Source organism: Equus asinus, chromosome 12 (assembly GCF_041296235.1).
Source record: "Equus asinus isolate D_3611 breed Donkey chromosome 12, EquAss-T2T_v2, whole genome shotgun sequence".
NCBI lineage: Eukaryota > Metazoa > Chordata > Mammalia > Perissodactyla > Equidae > Equus > Equus asinus.
Window position 1 is genome coordinate 18,185,516 of NC_091801.1, and position 22,735 is coordinate 18,208,250.

The window sequence follows — 22,735 nt, forward strand, 5'->3', positions numbered from 1 at the left end:
TTAAACAACCCAATCAAAAAATGGGCAGGAGACATGAAAAGACATTTCTCCAAAGAAGATAGACAGATGGCCAATAGGCACATGAAAAGATGTTCATCAATGCTGTGCATCAGGGAAATGCAAATCAAAACTACACTAAGATATCACCTTACACCCATTAGAATGACAAAAATAACTAAAACAAATAGTAACAAATGTTGGACAGGTTGTGGAGAAAAAGGAACCCTCATACACGGCTGCTGGGAATGCAAACTGGTGCAGCCACTATGGAAAACAGTATGGAGATTCCTCAAAAAATTAAAAATAGAACTACCATACGATGCAGCTATCCCACTACTGGGTATTTATCCAAAGAGCTTGAAGTCAGCAATTCCAAAAGTCCCATGCACCCCAATGTTCATTGCAGCATTATTTACAATAGCCAAGACGTGGAAGCAACCTAAGTGCCCATCAACAGATGAATGGATAAAGAAGATGTGGTATATACATACAATGGAATACTACTCAGCCGTAAAAAAGAACAAAATCATCCCATTTGCAACAACGTGGATGGACCTTGAGGGAATTACATTAAGTGAAATAAGCCAGATAGAGAAGGACAATCTCTGTATGACTCCGCTCATATGAGGAATTTAAACATGTGGACAAAGAGAACAGATTAGTGGCTACCAGGGTAAAGGTGGGGTGGGGGGTGGGCACAAAGGGTGAAGGGTTGCACCTACAACACGACTGACAGACAATAATGTACAACTGAAATTTCACAAGATTGTAACCTACCATTAACTCAATAAAAAATTTAAAAAAAAGAAAATCTCAACTGCAATTTTGTAGACATTGACAAGCTGATCCTAAAATTCACATGAAAGTGCAAAGGACCTAGAATAGCCAAAACGACCCTGGAAAAGAAAATTTGAAGAACTCATACTTTCCAATTTCAAAACTTACTACAGCACTACAACAATCAAGTGCCACCAGCACTTGGAGCAGAACAGAGAATCCCAGAAACAGAACCACACAAACACACCCAAATAATTTTCACAAAGGTGTAAAAGCAATTCAATAGAGGAAAAATAATCTTGCCAACAAGACACCCAAAGGCAAAAAAAAAAAAAAAAAAAAAAAGACCTTTAATCTAAGTCTCACATCTTACCCAAAAATTAACTCAAAATGGATCATGAAACTTAAATGTAAAATTATAAAACTTTTACAAAAAAAAAACAAAAACGCAAACAGAAAGAAATCTTTACCATCTAAGTCTAGGAAAAGAGACCCCAGATTTGACACTGAAAGCATGATCCATAAAGAAAAACTGATAAATTGGACTTGATCAAAATTTAAACTTTTGCTCTGTGAAAGGCCCTACTAAAAGACTGAAAAGACAAGCTTTAAACTGACAGAAAATATTTGCAAACCACACATCTGACAAAGAATTAGTGTTTAGGATACATAAAGAATTGTCAAAACTCAGTAGTAATAAAACCTCCAATTAGAAAATGTGCAAAAGACATCAATAGATGTTTCACCAAAGAAGATTTACAGATGGTAAATAAACACATGAAAAGATGTTAAACATCATTATTGTTAGAGAAATGTAAATTAAAACCCTAATGATGCATCATTAACACACCTATCAGAATGGCATAAACAAGTCACAAGATCAAATGCTGGTGAAGATGTGAAGAAACCAGATTCTTTTTTTTTTTTCTCTTCTTCTTCTTCTCCCCAAAGCCCCCCAGTACATAGCTGTATATTCTAGACATAGGTCCCTCTGGCTGTGCTATGTGCAACACTGCCTCAGCAAGACCTGATGAGCGTTGCCATGTCCACACTCAGGATCCAAACTGGCAGAAACCCTGGGCATTCGAAGCAGAGCGCGTGAACTTAACCACTCAGCCCAGGGCTGGCCCCAGAAACCAGCTTCTTAATACATTACTGATATGAATGTAAAATGATACAGTCTCTCTGAAACCAGATGGGCAGTTTCTTACAAAACTAAACTTATAACTACCATAAAACCCAACAATAACATTCCTGGGCAATTATCACAAATAAAAAAGACTGTTCACCCAAAAACCTGCACGCTAATGTTTATAGCAGCTCTATTTATAATAACTTAGATGTCCTCCAATGAGTGAATAAACTGTGCTACACTCATACCATGGAACACTACCCAGCAATAAAAACAAATGTACTATTTATACATGCAACAACCTGGATAAATCTCCCAAGAATTATGCTGATTTTTAAAAGTCAACCTCAAAAGTTTACGTATTATATGATTCCATTTATACAACATTCTTAAAATGATATATAAATGAAGAAAAGATAAAGTGCTGCCAGTAGCTAAGGAGGGAGTACAGGCAGGAGGGAACCAGGAGTACAGGCAGGAGGGAACCAGGTCTGGCTATAAAAGGGCACCATAAGAGTTCCTTGTGATGATGGAAGTGTTCTGTAAATGACTGTATCCAATGTCCTCTATCTGGGTTGTGCTATTGTACCATAGTTTTGCAAGATGTTAGCATTGTGAGAAACTGGGTAGAGGGTACACAAGACGTCTCTATATCATTTTTTACAATTCTACCATGGGAACCAACAATTATCTCTAAACAAAAAGTTTAATTTTTAAAAATGATACTATAAAAGTATATTTATTAACATGGAAAAAATATTTATGATATATTGTTAATTTTAAAAACAGGTTATAGAACAATATGTACAATACAGGCATACCTCAAAGATATTTCAGGCTCAATTCCAGACCACTACAATAAAGCAAATATGACAATAAAGCAAGTCACAAGAATTTTTTGATTTCCTAGTGCATATGAAAGTTATGTTTACACTACACTATGGTCTATCACGCATGCAATAGCATTATGTCTAAAACAATGTACATACCTTAATTAAAAAATACTTTAATTCTAAAAAACTCTAACCATCATCTGAGCCTTCAGGGAGTCATAATCTTTTTGCTGGTGGAGGCTCTTGTAAAAAATGCAATATCTGCGAGTGCAATAAAACAAGGTATGCCTGTATAGTACCATTTTGGTGTGTGTTGTGTGTATATTTTTTCTGAGTGTGTGTCTATACATAGACAGATCTAAATATGCATTCAGGAAGTCTTTCTATCTCTGGATGAATAAGATTTTAGGTGATTTCAATTTTTGCCTATATTTGCTGTATTCTTATTTATCAATATTATGCATGCGTGACTCTTCTAATGAGAGGAAGTGAGATTATTCTTAATTTTTAAAATGTGCTTTCTATGAAACATTGACTCAAAAGCAATACTTTGAACACATTGGTTATGCAACAATTAGAAATTAAAACAAGTTACATCTCTTCTGAAGAAAAGAAGAATGAGTTGAATAATCCAGGTTCTATGGAAGACAAATAAATTTTGAAAGAAATTATTATTTTAACTAACGACTTACATAATAGGTTGTGCTGGCTGGTGGGTGACAGGAGCACTAACATAAGATGTAGGCTGTACTCCCATCATTCCTGAACCATCTTAAAAGAAAATAAACGCATTTATTTCAGAGTATCCATTTAAGAACATTTTAATCCCTAAAGGAAATGTCACATACTAAAAATGTCACCTAAGGAAACAAATCCATATTTCCTTCTGGGCTAGGAGTGAGCAAATAACAATGCAAGAAAACACAAAATAGTTATGTCTTAAATCTAGATAAAAAGGAAATAACTATAAAATATAATTGAGTTTTTAAAAGGCCACCTATTAAATCAATAAATATATAGTATTTGAATTAAATAAAGCTGTGCTTTTCTCATTATACATTTTTACTTGTACAAAGACCAATTTTCCTGACTAAGCACTGGAAAAAAATGTTTACCCTGTAGATAACTTACAGTAAGCAAGACTGGGATCCAAAGTATTCCTGGCCCCATAAAAGTAGTATGCATCATCATAAGGAGTTCTATAGTTAGTAGCCAAAGGTGGTAGAAGGGGAGGTGGAGGCAAAGGCGCAATCCTGCATCAAAAGAAAATTGGAAAATTCTTCTCATCTTTCATTGCAAACTTTTTTAAATCAAGATATTATCCTTTTGCAAAAATGTTACCAAAAATCTAATTGCTGCTTTAGAAAAAGCCACCATCTTGCTTCAACCTTTTATCAATAATTATGACTAAAAGCAAAAACCAGTATAAAATTTCAGAATTTAAGGTATAACACGTAAGACAAAAACTTCAGATAATATTCAATCAATTAATATCTAAGTAGTTACCCTGTGCCAGTATTGAACAAACATGGTCCCTGTGCCTCAGGAATAATACAGAAACAAACAGATAATTATAGCAAAGTATACTAAATGAAACAATACAAGTAGATGCAGGGTGCTGTAGGAACATGGAGCATGGACATTTAAGTCACATAGGGAAGAAGACGAAAGCGTGAGGAAGGCTTTCCAGAAAAGGCAATGCTTCAGCCATGTTGATAAAGTGAGTTACTCACAGAGATGAAGGATTGTACAGGAAGAAAGAACAAAGAGATGCAAAATGGAATTACTAATAGTTCCATTTGACGGGGGGAAAGGGTGCATTTTTTAACTTTAAAAATGTATTGTTCTTTCAAAGGAAGTCAACCAATGTGAAACAGAAACCATAATATGAAACAGAAACCACTTAAATATCAACAGTAAAGTCTTGACATATTTTTAGCATTTCATAAAGTTAAAACTTCTGAAAACCTCTGTTTTAGCACTTCATTACTGATTAGGAAATATCTCTGTATTTTCACCAAGGCACTATTTTCCAATAGCAAAAATAGAAAAGGCAAATTCCTTTAGGTGAACAGAAAGAGAATGGGAGCATCTTAGAATATTTTCACTTCTGTGTATCTTAACAGGTTCTCCCTTTGTATAATTCAAAATAATTCTGAAGAGCTAAGAAGGCATTAAAGTTTTCTTCAGTTGTGAACATTTTCCACATTTACTAGTCACTCAGTGTGTCTAACCTTGCTATTCTCACTCCATAGACATCAACAAAGTAGTGAAAAACTGCTATGAAAGAGAACTGTCAAATCATTAAATCTTAAATTTTTATGGAAATTTGTGTAAGATTCAATCCTCATGACAACCCTATAATTGTAGATAAGAAAAAAGTATCACTATTCCACTTTTACAAATGAGAAAATTTAAGTTCAATAACAGTGTGGTTTACCCAAAATCCAGACAGTGAAGCCAACTGTTTTAATCCCTAAACCAATGCTGTGACCATCATGCCATATCTGTAATTCTAATCCCACCTCGTCTTTTGAGTCATGAGGATCAAACAAACAAAACATCTGATAAATATAGTAAACAATTCTATAATTTGTTAGTAGTAATAAAAAGGTAAGACCAAGTTCTACTGAAAGAAGAAAGTATAGCCCAGAAAATATCAATGTTAAAAAAGAAAAATATCTGATTAAATACACTCCCATAATTAGTACATTAACAGTAAGCAAAAAAATCAGCTCAAGTCCTCTGAGAGAAGAAAGCATAGCCCAGGAAAAAACAACGTAAACGACAGGATTTTCTTTATGTATAGTCTAGTATATCACGATGCCTTTTACCTATAGTGATCAAATTTTACCTAAGTTACAAGCTTTATAATCTCAATGACTTTTCATTTCAGGAATGAGAGTTGCATAGCCCATGAGTAATCAGAGAGAACGAGTTGAACAAAACAGAAAGTAAAATAGAGTAATATATACAAAAGAGCCACATTAGAAACATTTTCTGCATAAACTGAAGGAAGCGTTCAATGTTTGCCAAGTGGAAATTACCAAATTGAGAAAAAGTATACCTTTTATATGTTAAAAGATATTTTTAAAAAGACATTAAAAAATATGACCTAAAACTAAATTCTAAATGTACTTATTCATTCTAAAAATACTAAAGCATCTTCAAACAATAAAAGAATGTTATAAACATTTCCCTTGTTTTTACAATGAGAGAAAAGATCAACAATGAAAACAAATTTCAAGACAAAGTATTTAACAAAAGCCATTAATTGTACAAAAATCTCTGAAGGATAACGTTATTTGCTTTAGCAAATCCTTCTAAACATAAAATATAATGATACCTTACCTAGTTCCCAAACACAAAACATTTTAAACAAGCACCTGGGAGGCACCATTTCACCAAGGGTGCTGCTGAGTCCGTTGTGCAGATCTTCCCTTTGTGATGGGATGGCCTGAACTGATGGGATGGGTGGGACAGATGGGGCAGATAACGGAGGCAGAGGCGTCTGGAAAGCTACTCTGGGTCTTTCAGGGGGCAGCGTTTCTTCAAAGTGTCTTGGCGCCACACCAAACTGCTTTAGTCTATCAGGCTAAAATAAAGAAAAAAAAATCTGTTTGTTATATACAATCATAAATTTAAAGGTGGAAAGGACCTCAAAAGACCCTCTATCCCAGACTGCCAGCAGGCACCTAAGTTGGTCACAGAATAAAAGAATTTTACAGTTCTACAAAAGACTTTGAAGATCTAATTCTTATTTTATAAATGGAGTAATCAAGGCTCTCTGACAGCACATAAATCACCTCAAGTCTCACCATTAATAAATAATCAAGCAAAGGCTAGAGCCAGATATTAATCTTAAATATAAAACTCTCTATTACACTAGAACACTATGCTGCTTCTCTATCCAATTGCCATTTCTGACATCAAAGTATTCTCTATAGAGTCAACAAACATCTTCTGTAAAGAGCCAGACAGTAAATGTATCAGGCTTTGCAGGCCATATGGTCTCTTCACAACTACTTGCAGCCATAGTGCTTAAGTAGCCCAAATCCATATGTAAATAAATTAGAGAGAGTGTGCTGCAATAAAACTGTATTTACAAAAATATGGATTTGATGATAGGCTACAGTTTGCTAACCCCCACTCAAGAACATCATTTATGTGTCCTTTTCTAAGATTTGCACAACAAAAGTAAACCCAACCAAAAGTAATGGTCTATTGTCTCTAATATTTTTATTTATTCTCATAAAGCAACTGGACACTGTAAAGCTTGTTTCATTCAAATATAAATAAGAAGGTCTGTCAAACACTAATGTAACTATAAATCCAAAGTTTAACGTGCTACCATATTGCATTAAAGAGTTCAAAATTTTTAAAGTTTAAGTTTTTGATTGTGAAAACTATTTCAAAGGTATCAATCGACAGAAGAAAAGATATTTAGCTTTGGAATTTATCCTCTTTTGTCCATGATGTCTACCTTCCCCAGGAATTTCTAAGATTAATCTAAAAGTTTTATTCTATGAGCAGTCAAGAAGCACACTGAGAGTGATGCTGGTGCTGTATTAAACTTTTTAAAACAGATAACCTATAGGGCCTATAATTAGCATAAGTAAAAGTAAATCAAAAGCTGCCTACAGTTGAATAATTTTTAAGTTGTCATATTCTTTTTAAGAATGAATTTTTAATGAAATTAATTAGTTTATTAATTATGATTCAAAGATGAAACAAAAACTTGCCTTAGCAAATAAATTCTCCATATCCAACTACAGAAAAAGCACATTTTGAGAAGAACAGTAAATTATTACCTCCTCTTTACTTAACTGCGATGATGTAATTCATTCCACTTGATGAGAATTGCAAAATTAAAGCAAAAATAAGGTTCTCTCTCTAGTTTTGCATTAAATAAAAATTACTAAAATGCTTACAAACTTCAGTTTCTTTGCAAATCACTCTAATATCAAAAAAGTGGTCAAGAAAAATATTAACCTCTATTGTAACTTAACCTGAGATAACTTTCCCAGGGAATAGTGCACGTGAACAAAGTAGAAAGGATTAATTCAAAATAAACTAAAAAAATGATGTACACATGAAAAAGTAAAAATTATCAGGGAAATAAATAAGAGTTAGGACTTACGTTTTATGACAACTCAGTTTAGTTTATGACTGTTCAAATTGGTCTACTCTTAAATTTCCCCCAATGTTTTCTATCTCCACCTGCTACCACATTTGAGACTTCTTTGAACTAAAGATTAAACATCAAAAGATGTTAGGGAGCTCTTACCGATTTCTCAGGGTCTTGAGCTCCAGAAGCTGCAACTCTGAGTTCCAAATCTTTTTCTCTAAACAAATTAAAGTTTTATATATAAAAAAGTTACAGTAAACACTATCAAAATCATAATCATTACTGAAACAAATTTACACACCAAGTCTATGCAAAAACATCTCCAAATATAAATAATTCCTGTAACTGACAATAAAAGCCTAAAATAATTGTGAAAACTAAATTTTCTGATCTGATACAAAGTAAATTAGAGTTCACACGAAAACTGACTTGTAATAAGTATCTCTAAACCAGTGGCTGGGGTACTTCAAAGTCTAAGCAATTCACACAGAATAAAGTACAGATGTAGAACAAAATCTTCACTTTGTGAAACAAACAAAAACCTTTTTTCAGAGTACATGTACATTTTCAGTTCACAAAAAGGGTAAAAAATAAAAATTAATACCATACTTGTTTTTTAATCCTTTTAATTTAATTTAATTTCATTTTTATGAGGAAGATTCACCCTGAGCGAACATCTGTGCCAATCTTCCTCTATCTTATATGTGGGTCACCACCACAGCATGGCTGCCGATGAGTGGTGTGGGTCTGCACCTGGGAAGTGATCCCAGCCCGCCAAAGCAGAACATGCTGAACTTAACCTCCAGGCCATGGGGCCAGCCCCAATACCACACTTTCGAATAAGAGTTTGTAAGAAAATGATGTTAAAGATGGCTAATATCAGACAGTAGATATTGGCTTTCTCTAAGATAGAGAAAAAAAGGCAAAACTAAAAGATGCTAGATCTCAAATTCTCTAGAACCAAGGTATCTATTCCTAATTCTAAACCATAATTAATATGTCACAGGTATTTCTATAAGAAAGATTACAAACACTGAGACATGTATACAATATAAATACCTGTGGATTTACGATGATTATTTTTATATTGCCTATATGTGTGTACTTACCATTTCACATTGTTAGAAGATAAAATACTTTTATATTTCTTACTATATATGGGATAATATACTGAGCATGTAGATAACAATAAATACTATCCTAAATTAAAAATTGAAGAAATTAATCAAGGTATGTAAAAGGCCTGTTATAGAATATATCCATAGTCTCATTTGTTACCTGTGACAAAGAAAATGAACACTCTCATAGTATTTCTTTTATTGCCCTGGTTGATACAATGTGGAGATTGAAACAGAAATGACTTACAAATACAAAATCACAATAGGAAAAGTATCTCTTTATTTTACTACGTTATAGTTACCATCATGTCACTTTACACAAATGCACTTTAAATTCAAAACACCTCTTTTAAATGCAAACCTTCCATTACCGTCTCTTGTTCTTCTGTTGTTCAGCCATTTGTTCTAGTAATTCTAGTCTATATTTCTCTTTCTTTCTCTGAATAAGTTCTCGATCTTCGCCTCCTAGAAAGTGGTGAAAAAAAAAAAAGTAGTCAACTCTTGAACAATGTACTCAACCTCCTTTTTAAAACCTCCATTTTTAATTATATCAAAGAATAATTACTGTATATGTAGAATATACAGAAAGTAAAATTATATGTATCATTACCTCTTCAATTAATTTTATAATTTATATCTACTATGTGTCAAATATAAGATACATTAATCCTTCCAAAATCTCTAAATTTAGTCCAAAATATTCTTATTTAAATAAGAGAATACTTTAATCCCCATCGCCATTTTTCCAATAATCAGGAAAATATCTCCACTAACACTTCCCACAAGCTCCTAAATTTAACAAATGTGTCCAAAAGGAACATCTCAAAAGCAACTGCCCCTCTGTTTTCAAACTTCAAAACCTTACTATAACTTGATTGCTCATTATCTCTTGTTCACTTCACAGGAGGACCCTCTCTTCTATTCTCATGGCCATTAACCTTGGATAAGACCTTTCTACATTTCACCTGGACTGCAGCAATAAGCTAACTAGTCTCCCAAACTCCCCCTCTCCCTGCTCCAATCCTATCTATATCCAGCACACTTATGAAAAATTAAGTATCTTAAAATACAACACTAATCAACTGGTGCCCTGCTCAAAAAAACCTCAATTCTACAGAAAAAAATAAAAACCTCTCACTCTGGTATCATTATGTGAAAATCCAATTGTGCAAACATTTCCGATCCACAGAAAATTATTACTGCCTAAGTTAATGACACAAAATAAACTCACTCTAGAAATGCATGATCTGGAACACCACACAAATCACAGGATATCAAAAATGCAACTGAACCAGCAGTTTTTCTAGTAACTTAATTATTAGTCTCCCAACCATTAGTGGACATACAGCATCTGAGTTTGTCTATTAAGCACAGACGTCCGCAGTAGTGAAGCTCCCACAGGGATAACATGAATTATGTTAAGGTTAATAATAATGCTTATAATCAAAGTATATATATCCATTCTGCTTCTGGTCATGATGGAGTAACAAGCACTGAACTTAACCTCCCACCACAAAAAAATAATAAATTAGGCAAAATACATGAAATAACTGTCTTTCAGACACTAGACACTGGACAACAGGCAGTGCAGGACTGTAATACTTGAGAGAAGGAAAATCACCTGGGTTTCTGCCTGAATGCAATTTTCCAGACCACAGGTAAAGAGATGGAGAACCCAAACAGACCGAAGAAACTAAGCTAAACTGAGCAAAGATCAAAATTCAGGAAGGCTAAAATGGCTGGAAGTTTAGGGCAAAGATCCAAAAAGAGCTTTAGAAATCCGTAGAGGGGTCTCTTCAGACTTTACTGTCCGCTAGTCTGTGCACACACAGAGCAAAATTCCATCAGCCTGGGCAAAAAACTATGGAGGACATGTAAACTGAGTAATTCTCAGACCTTCTCAAGTAAAGTGGAGAGAAATTCAAGCTCCAGCCAGCTAGTGATCCCCTAGGGTATTCAGAAAAGACCCCAGAAAGGTCACTCTATAATAGTGGGGCTAAACTATCTCTGTGAAAAGAGGCTACTCTACAGGTCCCTAGCTAAGCTTAAAGTCAGACCTCAAAAACAGTGGTCCCTAAGAAACAGAAAAATGTGACTGTGGCAGGCAAAATTCTAAGACAGATCCTATGTTCTCTGGCTTCTGGTGCTGACTCCCTGTATAAACCTCTCTCCTTGAATGTGGGCAGCACCTGATTTGCTTCTAGCTAATAAAATATGGCAAAGGTGAAAGGAATTTGCAGATATAATCAAGGTAGCAAATCAATTTTGAATTAATTAAAGGGAGATTGTCTTGGGTGGGCCTGATATAGTCAGGTAAAAGCCCTCCCTAAATTTAGAGATTCTCCTTGCTCGCATGATAAAGTGAGCAGCCATGGTGAGGGAGTTCATGTGGCAAGAAACCGTAGAAGGCCTCTAGGGATCGCGAGCTGTCTCCACCTGACATTCAGTAAGAAGTGAGGGCTCTAGTAACATAACCACAAGGAAATGAATTCTGCCAACAATCTGAATGGGCTTGGAGGCAAATCCTTCCCCACTCAAGCCTCCAGATGAAAAACAGCCTGGCTGATGCCTTGATTATAGCCTTGTGAGACCAGGAACACAGGACCCAGCTAAGTCATGCCCAGACTCCTGACCCACAGAAACTGTGAGATGATGTGGGATGTTTTGAGCCACTAAGTTTGTGGTAATCTGTGATGCAGCAATAGAAAACTAATACTCACACAGATCAATGGAATGGAACCAGGAGCCCAGAAATAATCCATGGACAGCTAATTTTCAACAAGGGAGCCAAGAACATACAACAGAGAAAGGAAAGTCTCTTCAATAAATGGTGTTGGGAAAACTGAACAGCCACATGCAATAGAATGAAAGTAGACCATTATCTTACACTGTACACAAAAACCAACACAAAATGGATTAAAGACTTGAATATAAGACCGGAAACCATGAAACTTCCAGAAGAAAACATAGGCAGTACACTCTTAGACATAAATCTTAGCAGCATATTTTCAAGTACCATGTCTGACTAGGCAAGGGAAACAATAGAAAAACTAAACAAATGTAGTTTAACTACATCAAACTAAAAGACTTCTGCATAGCAAAGGAAACAATCAACAAAATGAAAAGACAACATAACAATTGGGAGAAGGTATTTGGAAACAAAATACATCTCAACAAAACAATTTCCAACCCAATTAAAAAATGGGCAAAAGATCTGAACAGAGGTTTCTCCAAAGAAGATATACAGACGGCCAACAGGCACATGAAAAGATTTTCAACATCACTAATTATCAGGAAAATGCAAATCAAAACTACAATGAGATATCAATTCACTCTCGTCAGAATGGCTATAATTAACAAGACAGGAAACAAGTGTTGGAGAGGATGGAGTAAAGAGAACTCTCATACACTGCTGGTGGGAGTGCAAACTGGTACAGCCACTATGGAAAACAGTATGGAGATTCCTCAAAAAATTAAGACTAGAACTACCATATCATCCAGCTATTCCACTGCTGGGTATTTATCCAAAGAACATGAAAACACAAATGCACAAAGATATATGCACCCCTATGTTCACTGTAGCATTATTCTTAACAGCTGAGACTTGGAAGCAACCTAGGTGTCCATCAAAGGACGAATGGATAAAGAAGATGTGGTACATATACACAATGGAATACTACTCAGCCAAAAAACCTGATGAAATGTGGCCACTCGTGACAACATGGATGGACCTTGAGGGTATGATGCTAAGTAAAGTAAGTCAGAGAGAGAAAGTCAAATACCATGTGATCTCACTCATAAACAGAAGATAAAATAACCACAAACACACACACAGAGACAGAGACTGGATTGGCGGTTACCAGAGGGAAAGCAGGAAGGGAGGAGGGCAAAAGAGGTGATTAGGCACATGTGTAAGGTGATGGATTGTAATTATCTTTGGGTGGTGAACATGATGTGATCTAAATAGGAATCGAAATATAATGATGTACACCCAAAATTTATATAATGTTATAAACCAATGTTATCACAATAAAAAAAAAAAGAAACCTAATACAATAACCCATAACCATCAGAAAAGTTAGTCAATAGAAAAAAATCACAGGGGCCGGCTTGGGGGTATAGGTTAAGTTCACAAACTCCACTTCGGCAGCCTGGGGTTCGCAGGTTTGGATCCCAGGTGCAGACCTAGCACTGCTAGTCAAGCCACGCTGTGGTGGCATCCCACATAAAATAGAGGAAGACTAACACAGATGTTAGCTCAGCAACAATATCCCTCAAGCAAAAGGAGGAAGATTGGCCACAGATGTTGGCTCAGGGCCAATCTTCCTCACACATGCACACAGGCACGTGCGTGCACACACACACACATACAAATCGCATAAAACAACAGAGATGATGGATAACAAATAAGGATGTTAAAATTGCTATCATAACTATTCCCAAGTATTTAAATGAAAATAGGAACACAATGAGGAGGAAATGGAAGCTATTATAAAGAACGAAATGGGGAGTTCTGCTTCTGTTTAGGAAGTGGAAAGCCACCAAAGAACATTGCTCAGACTCGACAATGAGAAAAAGCTTAATCATCTACAAAATCATAACTTTTAAAAAGCCTATCAGAGAGCTGAGGTTACAAGCAACCACGTTAACTGAATTCCAAAAGGTATAAAAACCAATCCGAAGAAGATGAGACAAGCCAAGTGTTTTATCTTCACCAGAGTATAGAGAAAGGCAGCTGCCTTAAAAAAGCAGGTAAGAAGAAAATACAGTCATGCACCACATAACTAAGTTTCAGTCAACGACGGGCCGCATACACTACGGTAGTCCTATAAGATTAGTATCATACAGCCTAGGAGTGTAGTAAACTATACATACCATCTGGGTTTATGTAAGTACACTCTGTGATGGACCCACAATAACAAAATCGCCTAACGACACCTTATTCCCATCGTTAAGCGACACATGACTGTAACTGAAATTCATAAAGGCATTGTGTGGGGTGGAATAACAATGTAGATTCTCTGGAAGCCCCAGACACAAGAGGAATCTGCACTCACTTGCCCATCTCCACTAGATGCTTACAAGAGAGATCAGAGATGGAGTAATGCAGGAAATCTGAAAGAGACCTTTCTGAGGCAAAAAAAAAACACTGCTCGCTTTCCGGACTCTTCTCTTCTACAAAGCAATAGCCGTAATCCACCTGCTGAAGGGCAGAAAACCTGTCTGGAGCCAGAATTCTGCACTTATACACAGATCTGTTACTGTTAGGGGAAGGGCAGGGAATTCTCCCAGAAGACCCTCCACAGACATAAAGGAGAGTTTGGCTACCACTCCAGGGAGGGCCAGGAACACTGAGGTTAAAGACTCATTTCTGAGAACCAGATGCACAGGACCAGCCTTGCACTAAGGAACAAGGAACAGTAATCCACTGCTGAGGAAGGAGAAGTGTGGAGAGAGAGAGGGACGCCCGTCAGGGGCATACTGGTCTTGCTGAAAACTGAGGAAGGTGCAGGAACACTGAGAAAATCCCTCCACCACTCCAGGCCCCATACTAAGAACAAGGCAGTCAGAGAATTTAACTCTTCAAGCAAATGGCAGAAGAAGAGTTAAAAATCAATAAGGATAGTACAAGACATGAACATCACTATCAATCAAATTGACTTAACTGACATTTATAAACCACTATACTCAACAACCACACAATGTACATTCTTTCAAGTACACACTAAACATTCACCAAGATAGGCCATATTTTGAGCCATTAAAAAAAATGTTTTATTAAAAAACTCAAAGTGAAATTATACAAATTATCTCCTCAGACCATAAAGGAATTAAATAAGGAATCAATAACAAAAAGACAGCATGAAAATCCCCAAATATTTGCAAATTTAAAAACATACTTCTAAAGAACCCATGATTCTGTTATAAACCTCACAATATATTATTTTTGCTCTAAGTGGTCAATTGTTTTAATTTTTCAAATAAAGCAAAAGGCTCCAAATGAGGTCCTTGGGGCAAAATCATAGGAAGACAAATCTCAGTTCAATTGAAATGAGAATATTATAACAATTACAGCCATCTAAAAATGGAACATGCTGCTTCTGGAGAGAGTGAGTTCCCTATGGGTATATACTCATATAGGCTGAGGGGAAAAAAATATAACCATGAGATAAATCACTGGATTAAACGACTTTATTGCTTAGTTCCAAGCATTAGAGTCTATTATCTCACCAAATATTGATCCACAATTTCTGGATTGCATTAATGGTAAGTTCATGCCACTCAATCTTTAAATTTTCAGGGTAGAATAATCCATTTGTTGATAAAATTGTCAGCGGGCACTCAACACAGAAAGCCCATTTCTCCAATTTTTACCATCTTTAACAATATACATCATAAGAATGAATGAAGCCTTTACTCTGACCTACTAATAGGTTAAATTGGTCAATTCCCACTTAAAGACATTATACTGGAATAAAAGTGCTATGCCATTTTTCTCAAAATAGCCATTTCAGGGAAGCAAAGGTTTCAGAATACCATGCAATTATATATCTCTAAGCCAAGATTTAAATAACTGACTGATTTTAGGTTGAATGAACCTAAACTGTTATCCAATTTCCTCATATATTTCACTGAAACTAAATTTCAGGTAATGTTTTCCAATAGTTTTTTACACCACAGAAGAAACCTCTTTTCTATTTAAAGTTACACACAGGAAGTAAGGCTCTCTTCACACTGTTTCTGAAATTAAATTGTAACAAGTTAATATAACAAATCAACATGCTTATTAAGCAACGACCTTCATTTCTGATAAAATAAATAGAAAATTTGATTATGACCCTGATTTGAACAAAACACCTCAGAAATTACATGGAAAGAACATGAGAAAGGATGTTCATCAAAGGATAAAAAGGTTTAGTTCAGGGGAATTAAACTAAAATGTAAGACAGTTTTGTGCTAGCTAAAGAAACAAGAAAAAGACTGAAGAAAAAAATTAACATATAAAACAGATTATAAGAAATAGGCACAATACAACAAAGTGCTAATCAAATATGAAATTAAAAGCTTATTACTGAAATTAATATTCATTTATCATCTATAGAAAGCTCATCACTACATAAAAGATATTTAGCTTTAAAATTACACATAGAGCTATAAATACATGTTAAATACTTAGCATAGTGCCTATCATAAAGTAAGCACTAGATAAACATTTTCTACTATTAGCATGGGTAGTATTAATTACAACACCGAGTTCTCACTAAAGACCTTTTATAAAACATTCTGCAAAAGTTTAATCAACTGGCAGTGTTGTACATACCAAAGAGCATCCCCGCAAAAGGACTGCAGATCTCTCGGTTAGTAGTTTTGGATGGTTCATTGTCTCGAGCACTAAAACAAATCAAAAAGAATTAGAACCCAAATAATTTTCAGAAAACAAAAATTTAGAGTAAAATGTAAGTAGGAGTTATTGACCTTCAAAGTACTATGGACACTATTAAAGTTACATATTTTTAAAGTTAGGGTAAAAGCATGGCATTTTCTCTCTTTATACAGTGGGACCCCTATATATTCAGGATCTATAAACATGTAACCTTCTTCTTCAGCCTGCTTCACTGGCTCTACAGATTCCCAATAAAACCCTTTTTCATAAGAACAGTTACCCCAGTAAGGAAAATGAATATAAGTACACATAAATAAATCCTAAAAAAGAAGACAATGGTGATATCTGCACACACACTTGGAAAAAAAGATCATTCCTAAAAAACTCCTTCTTTAAAAGATACGAATGAGGGGCTGGCCCCGTGGCCAGGTGGTTAAGTTCGAGCGCCTGCTTCGGCAGCCCAGGGTTTTGCTGGTTCGGATCCGAGGCGCAGACATGGCACCACTCATCAGGCCACGTTGAGGTGGCATTCCACGTGCCACAACTAGAAGGACTCACAACTCAAATACACAACTACGTACTGGGGGGATATGGGGAGAAAAAGCAGCAGGAAAAAAAGAGAAGATTGGCAACAGTTGTTAGCTCAGGTGCCAATCTTTAAAAGAAAAAAAAGATATGAACGAGGAGAGAAAAGACAACTCCCTCAAAGAAGACTGAACTAATCAGACCCAAACAACAAATTCTCTTATCATTTATACATATATATATAGTTTTCTTCAAAGAAAATAGACACCCTTCCTGCCATATGACAATATTATCTTCACTATACACTATAGGTTTGGAACCATTTATTCTTGTATATGATACAAGAAAGCCTCATAAAAATGATAAAAATTATAAATAGAGAACATGAAAATAAAATACATATAATTTCCTTTCTTTTCAACATGACAGAACTATGTATGAGTACTAATTTTACACAGTAAGCTAAAAGTTATCTACTCAATAAGCTGAAAATAAAAAACAAAGTTTTGAAAGGAAAACTCACATTGCAGAAACACTTTCAATTTATTTCCAGTTATCTCACCCTCATAACTCCCAAGATATTTTAAATTGATTTTTTTTTATAAGAATTTTTTTTTTTTTTAAGATTTTATTTTTTCCTTTTTCTCCCCAAAGCCCCCCGGTACATATTTGTATATTTCTCGTTGTGGGTTCTTCTAGTTGTGGTATGTGGGACGCTGCCTCAGCGTGGTTTGATGAGCAGTGCCATGTCCGCGCCCAGGATTCGAACCAACGAAACACTGGGCCGCCTGCAGCGGAGCGCGCGAACTTAACCACTCGGCCACGGGGCCAGCCCCTTAAATTGATTTTTAGTCCATTAAATTATATGCTTATTTTTCCTTTCATTATTTCAAACAAATTTATATACTTTATAATGATAGGAACTTACTCAGAATACCTTGGCACACTTTATAACCAAAACTTGTTCTACAAAACAATGTTGTAAAGTACTAAAAATTTTCCTTTAACACATCTTGATCCTCTCCCTTCTTTTCCCTTTAATTCCTTTCTCACTAATAAGGAGGCTGTTAAAATACTATACCTTTCTACTTCTTCCGTAAGCCAATTTTAGCAGGTGCTTTTCACAGTGAAATCACTAAAGGGCAGAATTTATATTATATACTATACCTTTTATTTCCAGCAGATGAAATTCGTATGTTTGACTGTTCTGTGACATCACCACCACACTCCACAGGAGGCACACTCCCTCGTCTGTTCCCGTACATCCTTAAAAACACATTAGCTTATAGAACTTGTTCCACATACAGTGGATGTTCCTCTATCTCTTTGGTGGTTTTACATTTGATGATGGAAATATTAAAGGGAACAAAATGTTATAATGAATTTTTGCTGTAAACACATTCTAAAATTAATTCCAATGAGATTTGATTCAAGTATGATCTGCTGGTTAATAAGAAACACTAAAAGTTTAGAGTCAATAGTCTTTAAAACAAAAGGAGGTTATTACAAATTACTTCAATATAACTTCTGGAAACTTTTAATTTCAAAACTGTGCAATCGAGGCTGGCCCGGTGGCATAGTGGTTAAATTCGCACGATCCACTTTGGCAGCCCAGGGTTCACAGGTTCAGATTCCACGGGCAGACCTGCACACTGCTCATCAAGCCATGCTGTGGCAGCATCCCACATACAAAACAGAGGAAGACTGGCACCAAGGTTAGCTCAGCAACAATTTTCCTCAAGCAAAAATAAGAAGATTGGCAACAGGTGTTAGTTCAGGGCCAATCTTTCTCACCAAAAAAAAACCTGTTCATATACTGACTTTTTTAATCACTCACTTATTCAAATAGTTACTGAGCACATACTATGTGCCAGCTACTATTCTAGGCATTGGATATATGGACATTGTCCTTGCCCTCATGAAGATTACAGACAAATTTCAAAATGAGATCTTTTTTTAATCTAAATTCATAGGTTCTGGGAATTATTCAACTGCATATACAAACCTTTTTAACTTAAAAATACAGCAGCAGTCTTACCATTAAATTAAATCAAATGTAGCAAGCCACACATCTGCTAACACTAAATGACATGAAAGAGCAAATATTAGCAATAGGAATAGAAAACATTATAAACAAATAGGCTGATACATGAGTAGACGATTAGTTCACATTACTTACAAGGTCAGGAATAACGAAAAGAAAGAGTAGAATGGTTTTTTTCTTCTAATATTTTCAATTAATCTTTTTTTTTTCCATTTGGCAAACACTGATTTCTTTCGCTTAATTTCTCATACCAGAGAAACTAACATGACTTTTCATACCAACATTTATCAGCATCCATGAAAATCAGCATTTCATAAATCATATTTCTTTATGTGGCTGTTGGGTTAACTTATATTGTCTATCAAGAGGAGTATTAGAAGGAAATATGGCTGTTAAAGTATTATTCAATACTTTCGGTGAATTTCATTATCACATTAAAAACAGCAATTTTTAGAAGAAAAGGAACTTATCACTCTCCACTAAGCCAGCATATAAAATTCTTTCTTCATTTGTTTCCATCACACAAGCTATTGTCAATACCATCTGTGGAGAAAGGACTATCCAGAAGTGTAACCTTAATAATGTATGACCCGGCATGACACATAAATGGCTTCCATTTTTTCATCCATATCTAAAACAACAAAACTCTCCACAAGCCCTTTTAAACCAGAACTTCAAGTTTCCTTCAATTTATCGAAACACAGCTGACTTTATACCTAAAGCCTAAATAAGTGCTCAAATCTCTCTTTTAAACTAACACATCCGTTTAGTGTCATTTTGTATTTTTACCACTTAAAGAACAGATAAATATAAACTAAAATTCAAATTTGTAATTAACAATATCAGGCAACCAATTTAGTTATGCTGGATCTATATAAACAGCCATGCACAGAAAAAAGTTAACACAGCAGGCCAGAGATTGCCTACCCTTAGCCTGAGCTAGCCTGTTTTCGAGGCTGGCCCTTGGCTGGGACCTGGGAACTAGATTTGGGGAGGGGTCCTACCATTCTCAGAACTGGCAAGAGTGGCTCACTCTGCCTAAACTGCAAACAATATAATTTACGTTGAACATCTGCTTTCCTTCAGGAAGTCCAGAATTTTGGTACATGCTAGGAAAAGGGTGCCTATGTAACCAGCCCCCAATAAAAACATTGGGCACTGAGTTTCTAACTGAGCTTTCCTGGTAGACATTTCACCGATGTTGTCACAATTCACTGCTGAAGGAATTAAGCCTGTCCTGTGTGACTCCACAGTGAGAGGACTCTTGGAAGCTTGTGCCTGATTTCCTTCAGACTTTGACCCATGCTTCTTTTTCCTTTGCTGACTGTACTTTGTATCCTTTCACTGTAATAAATCATAGCCGTGAATATAACTATATATACAAAGTCCCGTGAGTCCTCCTAGGGAATCACCAAACCTGGGAATGGTGTTGTGAACCCATGACACAAGAGACAAAAGCAAATTAGTTGATGTGGTAAAGTGGTGCCTATATATCAGTGAAAGTTTTCAAATATAGAGAAATTTAAATTCACAAATTATTTAAAACATGACTTGAGATTAAATCAGAATTAACCAGAATTAAAGGCTACTTGGACATACAAAAATCCTTTCTAAAATGTACTGAAGAGTTTGTGACTTGCTGCATTTTCAGTTAAGCTGTCTAAAGACAACATTTGGACTTGCAATTCTAGCTTATCTTTACACAGCTATACTCAAAGTATGCTGGATCCAAAGCATCTACACTACAAAATGTTTTACAGTTTCTTCAATATGTATAGATATCTTAGTAAAGCAAGCACCGTTAAGCACAAAAGTATATTTTCAAAGTTCATTCTGAATTAAAGAAATTTAAGAAATGATTTTATTTATGTATAAGGTCAAAGGTCTCTGCTAAATTCTACAGTAAAATCACAAAGATTTCCTAATGAACTGCCCATATGAAAAATAGTTTAAGGTGTACCCCTTCACTAAAGAAAAAAATTGATTAACAAAATTATAAAAGTCCCCTCTGTCACTGATAATTAAAATAAAATCAAGAGTGGAGACAGGGCCAGCCCAGTGGCGTAGTGGCTAAGTTCGCATGCTCTGCTTCGGTGGCCTGGGGTTCGCAGATTCAGATCCTAGGTGCAGACCTAATACCACTCATCAAGCGGCACTGTGGCGGCATCACATAAAATAGAGGAAGATTGGCATAGATGTCAGCTCAGCGACAATCTTCCTCAAGCAAAAAGAGGAAGATTAGCAAGAAATGTTGGCTCAGGGCCAACCTTCCTCACTCCTAAATATGCATTTCACTACAAAGGATAAAATAAAATCTTAAGGCATCCTAATCAATTTATGAAATGACTGATGATATGATTGTTTTTGATATGATGATATGATGCTTACTTTGTTAAATCAAGAAAAAATTACTATATACAAAGAGAGACTCCATAAATATTTTCCCATAAGTTACTAATATAAGATCTTAAAAAAAAAAAAAAAAACTAGACAAGAACTTAACAAGCTATGAAGCCAAATTATAGTCTGGAAAGTTAGACACCTTATTTTCTATAAAAATATCCCTATAATTGTAATGGAATTTCCTTCATTTATTGAACTAACTTTCATATTTCTAATAAATTTAGCATTTAGTCACTCAATTATCCCTTTTAGTTTACTTTAACAGCTTTAACGGTGGTCTTACAATTTATTTTAGAAAACTTTACTGAGGAAAATGAAGTCCTCTCTGCAGACGGGAATTCATGAAAGCCAGTAGTAGTTTTACTATTGCTCTCTCTTAAATCCTCCCAAGATTAAGGAACGGTACTATCCAGAAGTAATGAACTCTCTAAATGTCTAAGAACAGTCTGATTCTAATCACAGTCCAGGGGTTCAGGTTAGGTCTAGTTTGCCCCTGAGAAGTCCTTTCTGTTTAGCTATAGTTTTAGAACAGATTAAAACTATAGCTGTGACCCAGAATTAATCTATCTAAATACATTTTAAATCCATAGGTTCACTAACCACGCCTGAATACATTAGGTTTTGTCAGAAAGGGACAAACCTCATAAAAGAAAGAATCTTCTTCCTTTGACATAGAAAATCAGATTTGATTGAGGGAATGAAATAACTGTAAAATTACTTTACCATCCTACTATCAAAAACAGAAAAGTCAAAAGTATGTTAAATGGAAAAGGCTTTTTCTATTTTCTTGAAGACATGGGTCAATAACTCTAGTTAACTGGATTCAAATCTCAATACTCAAAGAAACTAAGTTTACTCTAAAAATTAACAAGTGTGTTTATCTAAAAATAAAAAATTACTCTCTTACAGAAGAAAACCGAATTGTTTAAAACCACAGGTATTGAGCCACAACTAAAAATATACAACTATGTACCAGGGGGCTTTAGGGAGAAAAAGGAAAAATAAAATCTTAAGAAAAAAAATTGAAAACCACAGGTATTTTTCAGCAAACTAATTTAAATCCGAATGAACAACTCCTAAATGATAATGAATAACTTATCTTTTTTCCTTCATAAACCACAGAATCAAACTACTTCAGAAATAAATTTACAATGTTTATGCTATTAAGAATAACACATTATAAAAGTAAAATATTACCATCTAGATATTGGTCCTAGGTTGATACAGCTCAGAGAGAAAGAATCAAATTTATCCTTACTTAAAAGAAAATCATATAATTCATAATAATTGTTACATCATCTTGCTTTCATACCAAGAATTTATCTAATGTGAACGAATTCTGCTATTAGGGATGCTTTCAACTGCCGAAGTTACAAGAAAAATACTGAACT

General features: G+C 35.1%; 1 protein-coding gene across 19 annotated transcripts in view; it reads right to left on the minus strand.

Moving 5' to 3' along the window:
* The window catches only part of CSPP1 (centrosome and spindle pole associated protein 1), a 151,096-nt gene that overhangs the window by 74,884 nt on the left and 53,477 nt on the right, over positions 1-22,735 (minus strand). For 6 of the 19 annotated variants that reach the window (XR_011493170.1, XM_070481155.1, XM_014838496.3 and 3 more), the window contains 7 exons: positions 18,065-18,163; positions 16,310-16,380; positions 9,360-9,453; positions 8,030-8,087; positions 6,129-6,337; positions 3,874-3,995; positions 3,435-3,513 (listed from right to left, as the gene is read on the minus strand). The exons of 1 other annotated variant lie outside the window; for it this stretch is intronic. Coding sequence is in view for 17 of the 18 variants with exons in the window: in XM_070481155.1 (XP_070337256.1) it covers positions 3,435-3,513; positions 3,874-3,995; positions 6,129-6,337; positions 8,030-8,087; positions 9,360-9,453; positions 16,310-16,380; positions 18,065-18,163 (732 nt within the window). In the remaining variant the exon portion in view is untranslated. The remainder of the gene's footprint in view (positions 1-3,434; positions 3,514-3,873; positions 3,996-6,128; positions 6,338-8,029; positions 8,088-9,359; positions 9,454-16,309; positions 16,381-18,064; positions 18,164-22,735) is intronic. 12 more of the 19 variants (XM_070481157.1, XM_070481154.1, XM_070481151.1 and 9 more) reach the window with 4 other exon arrangements.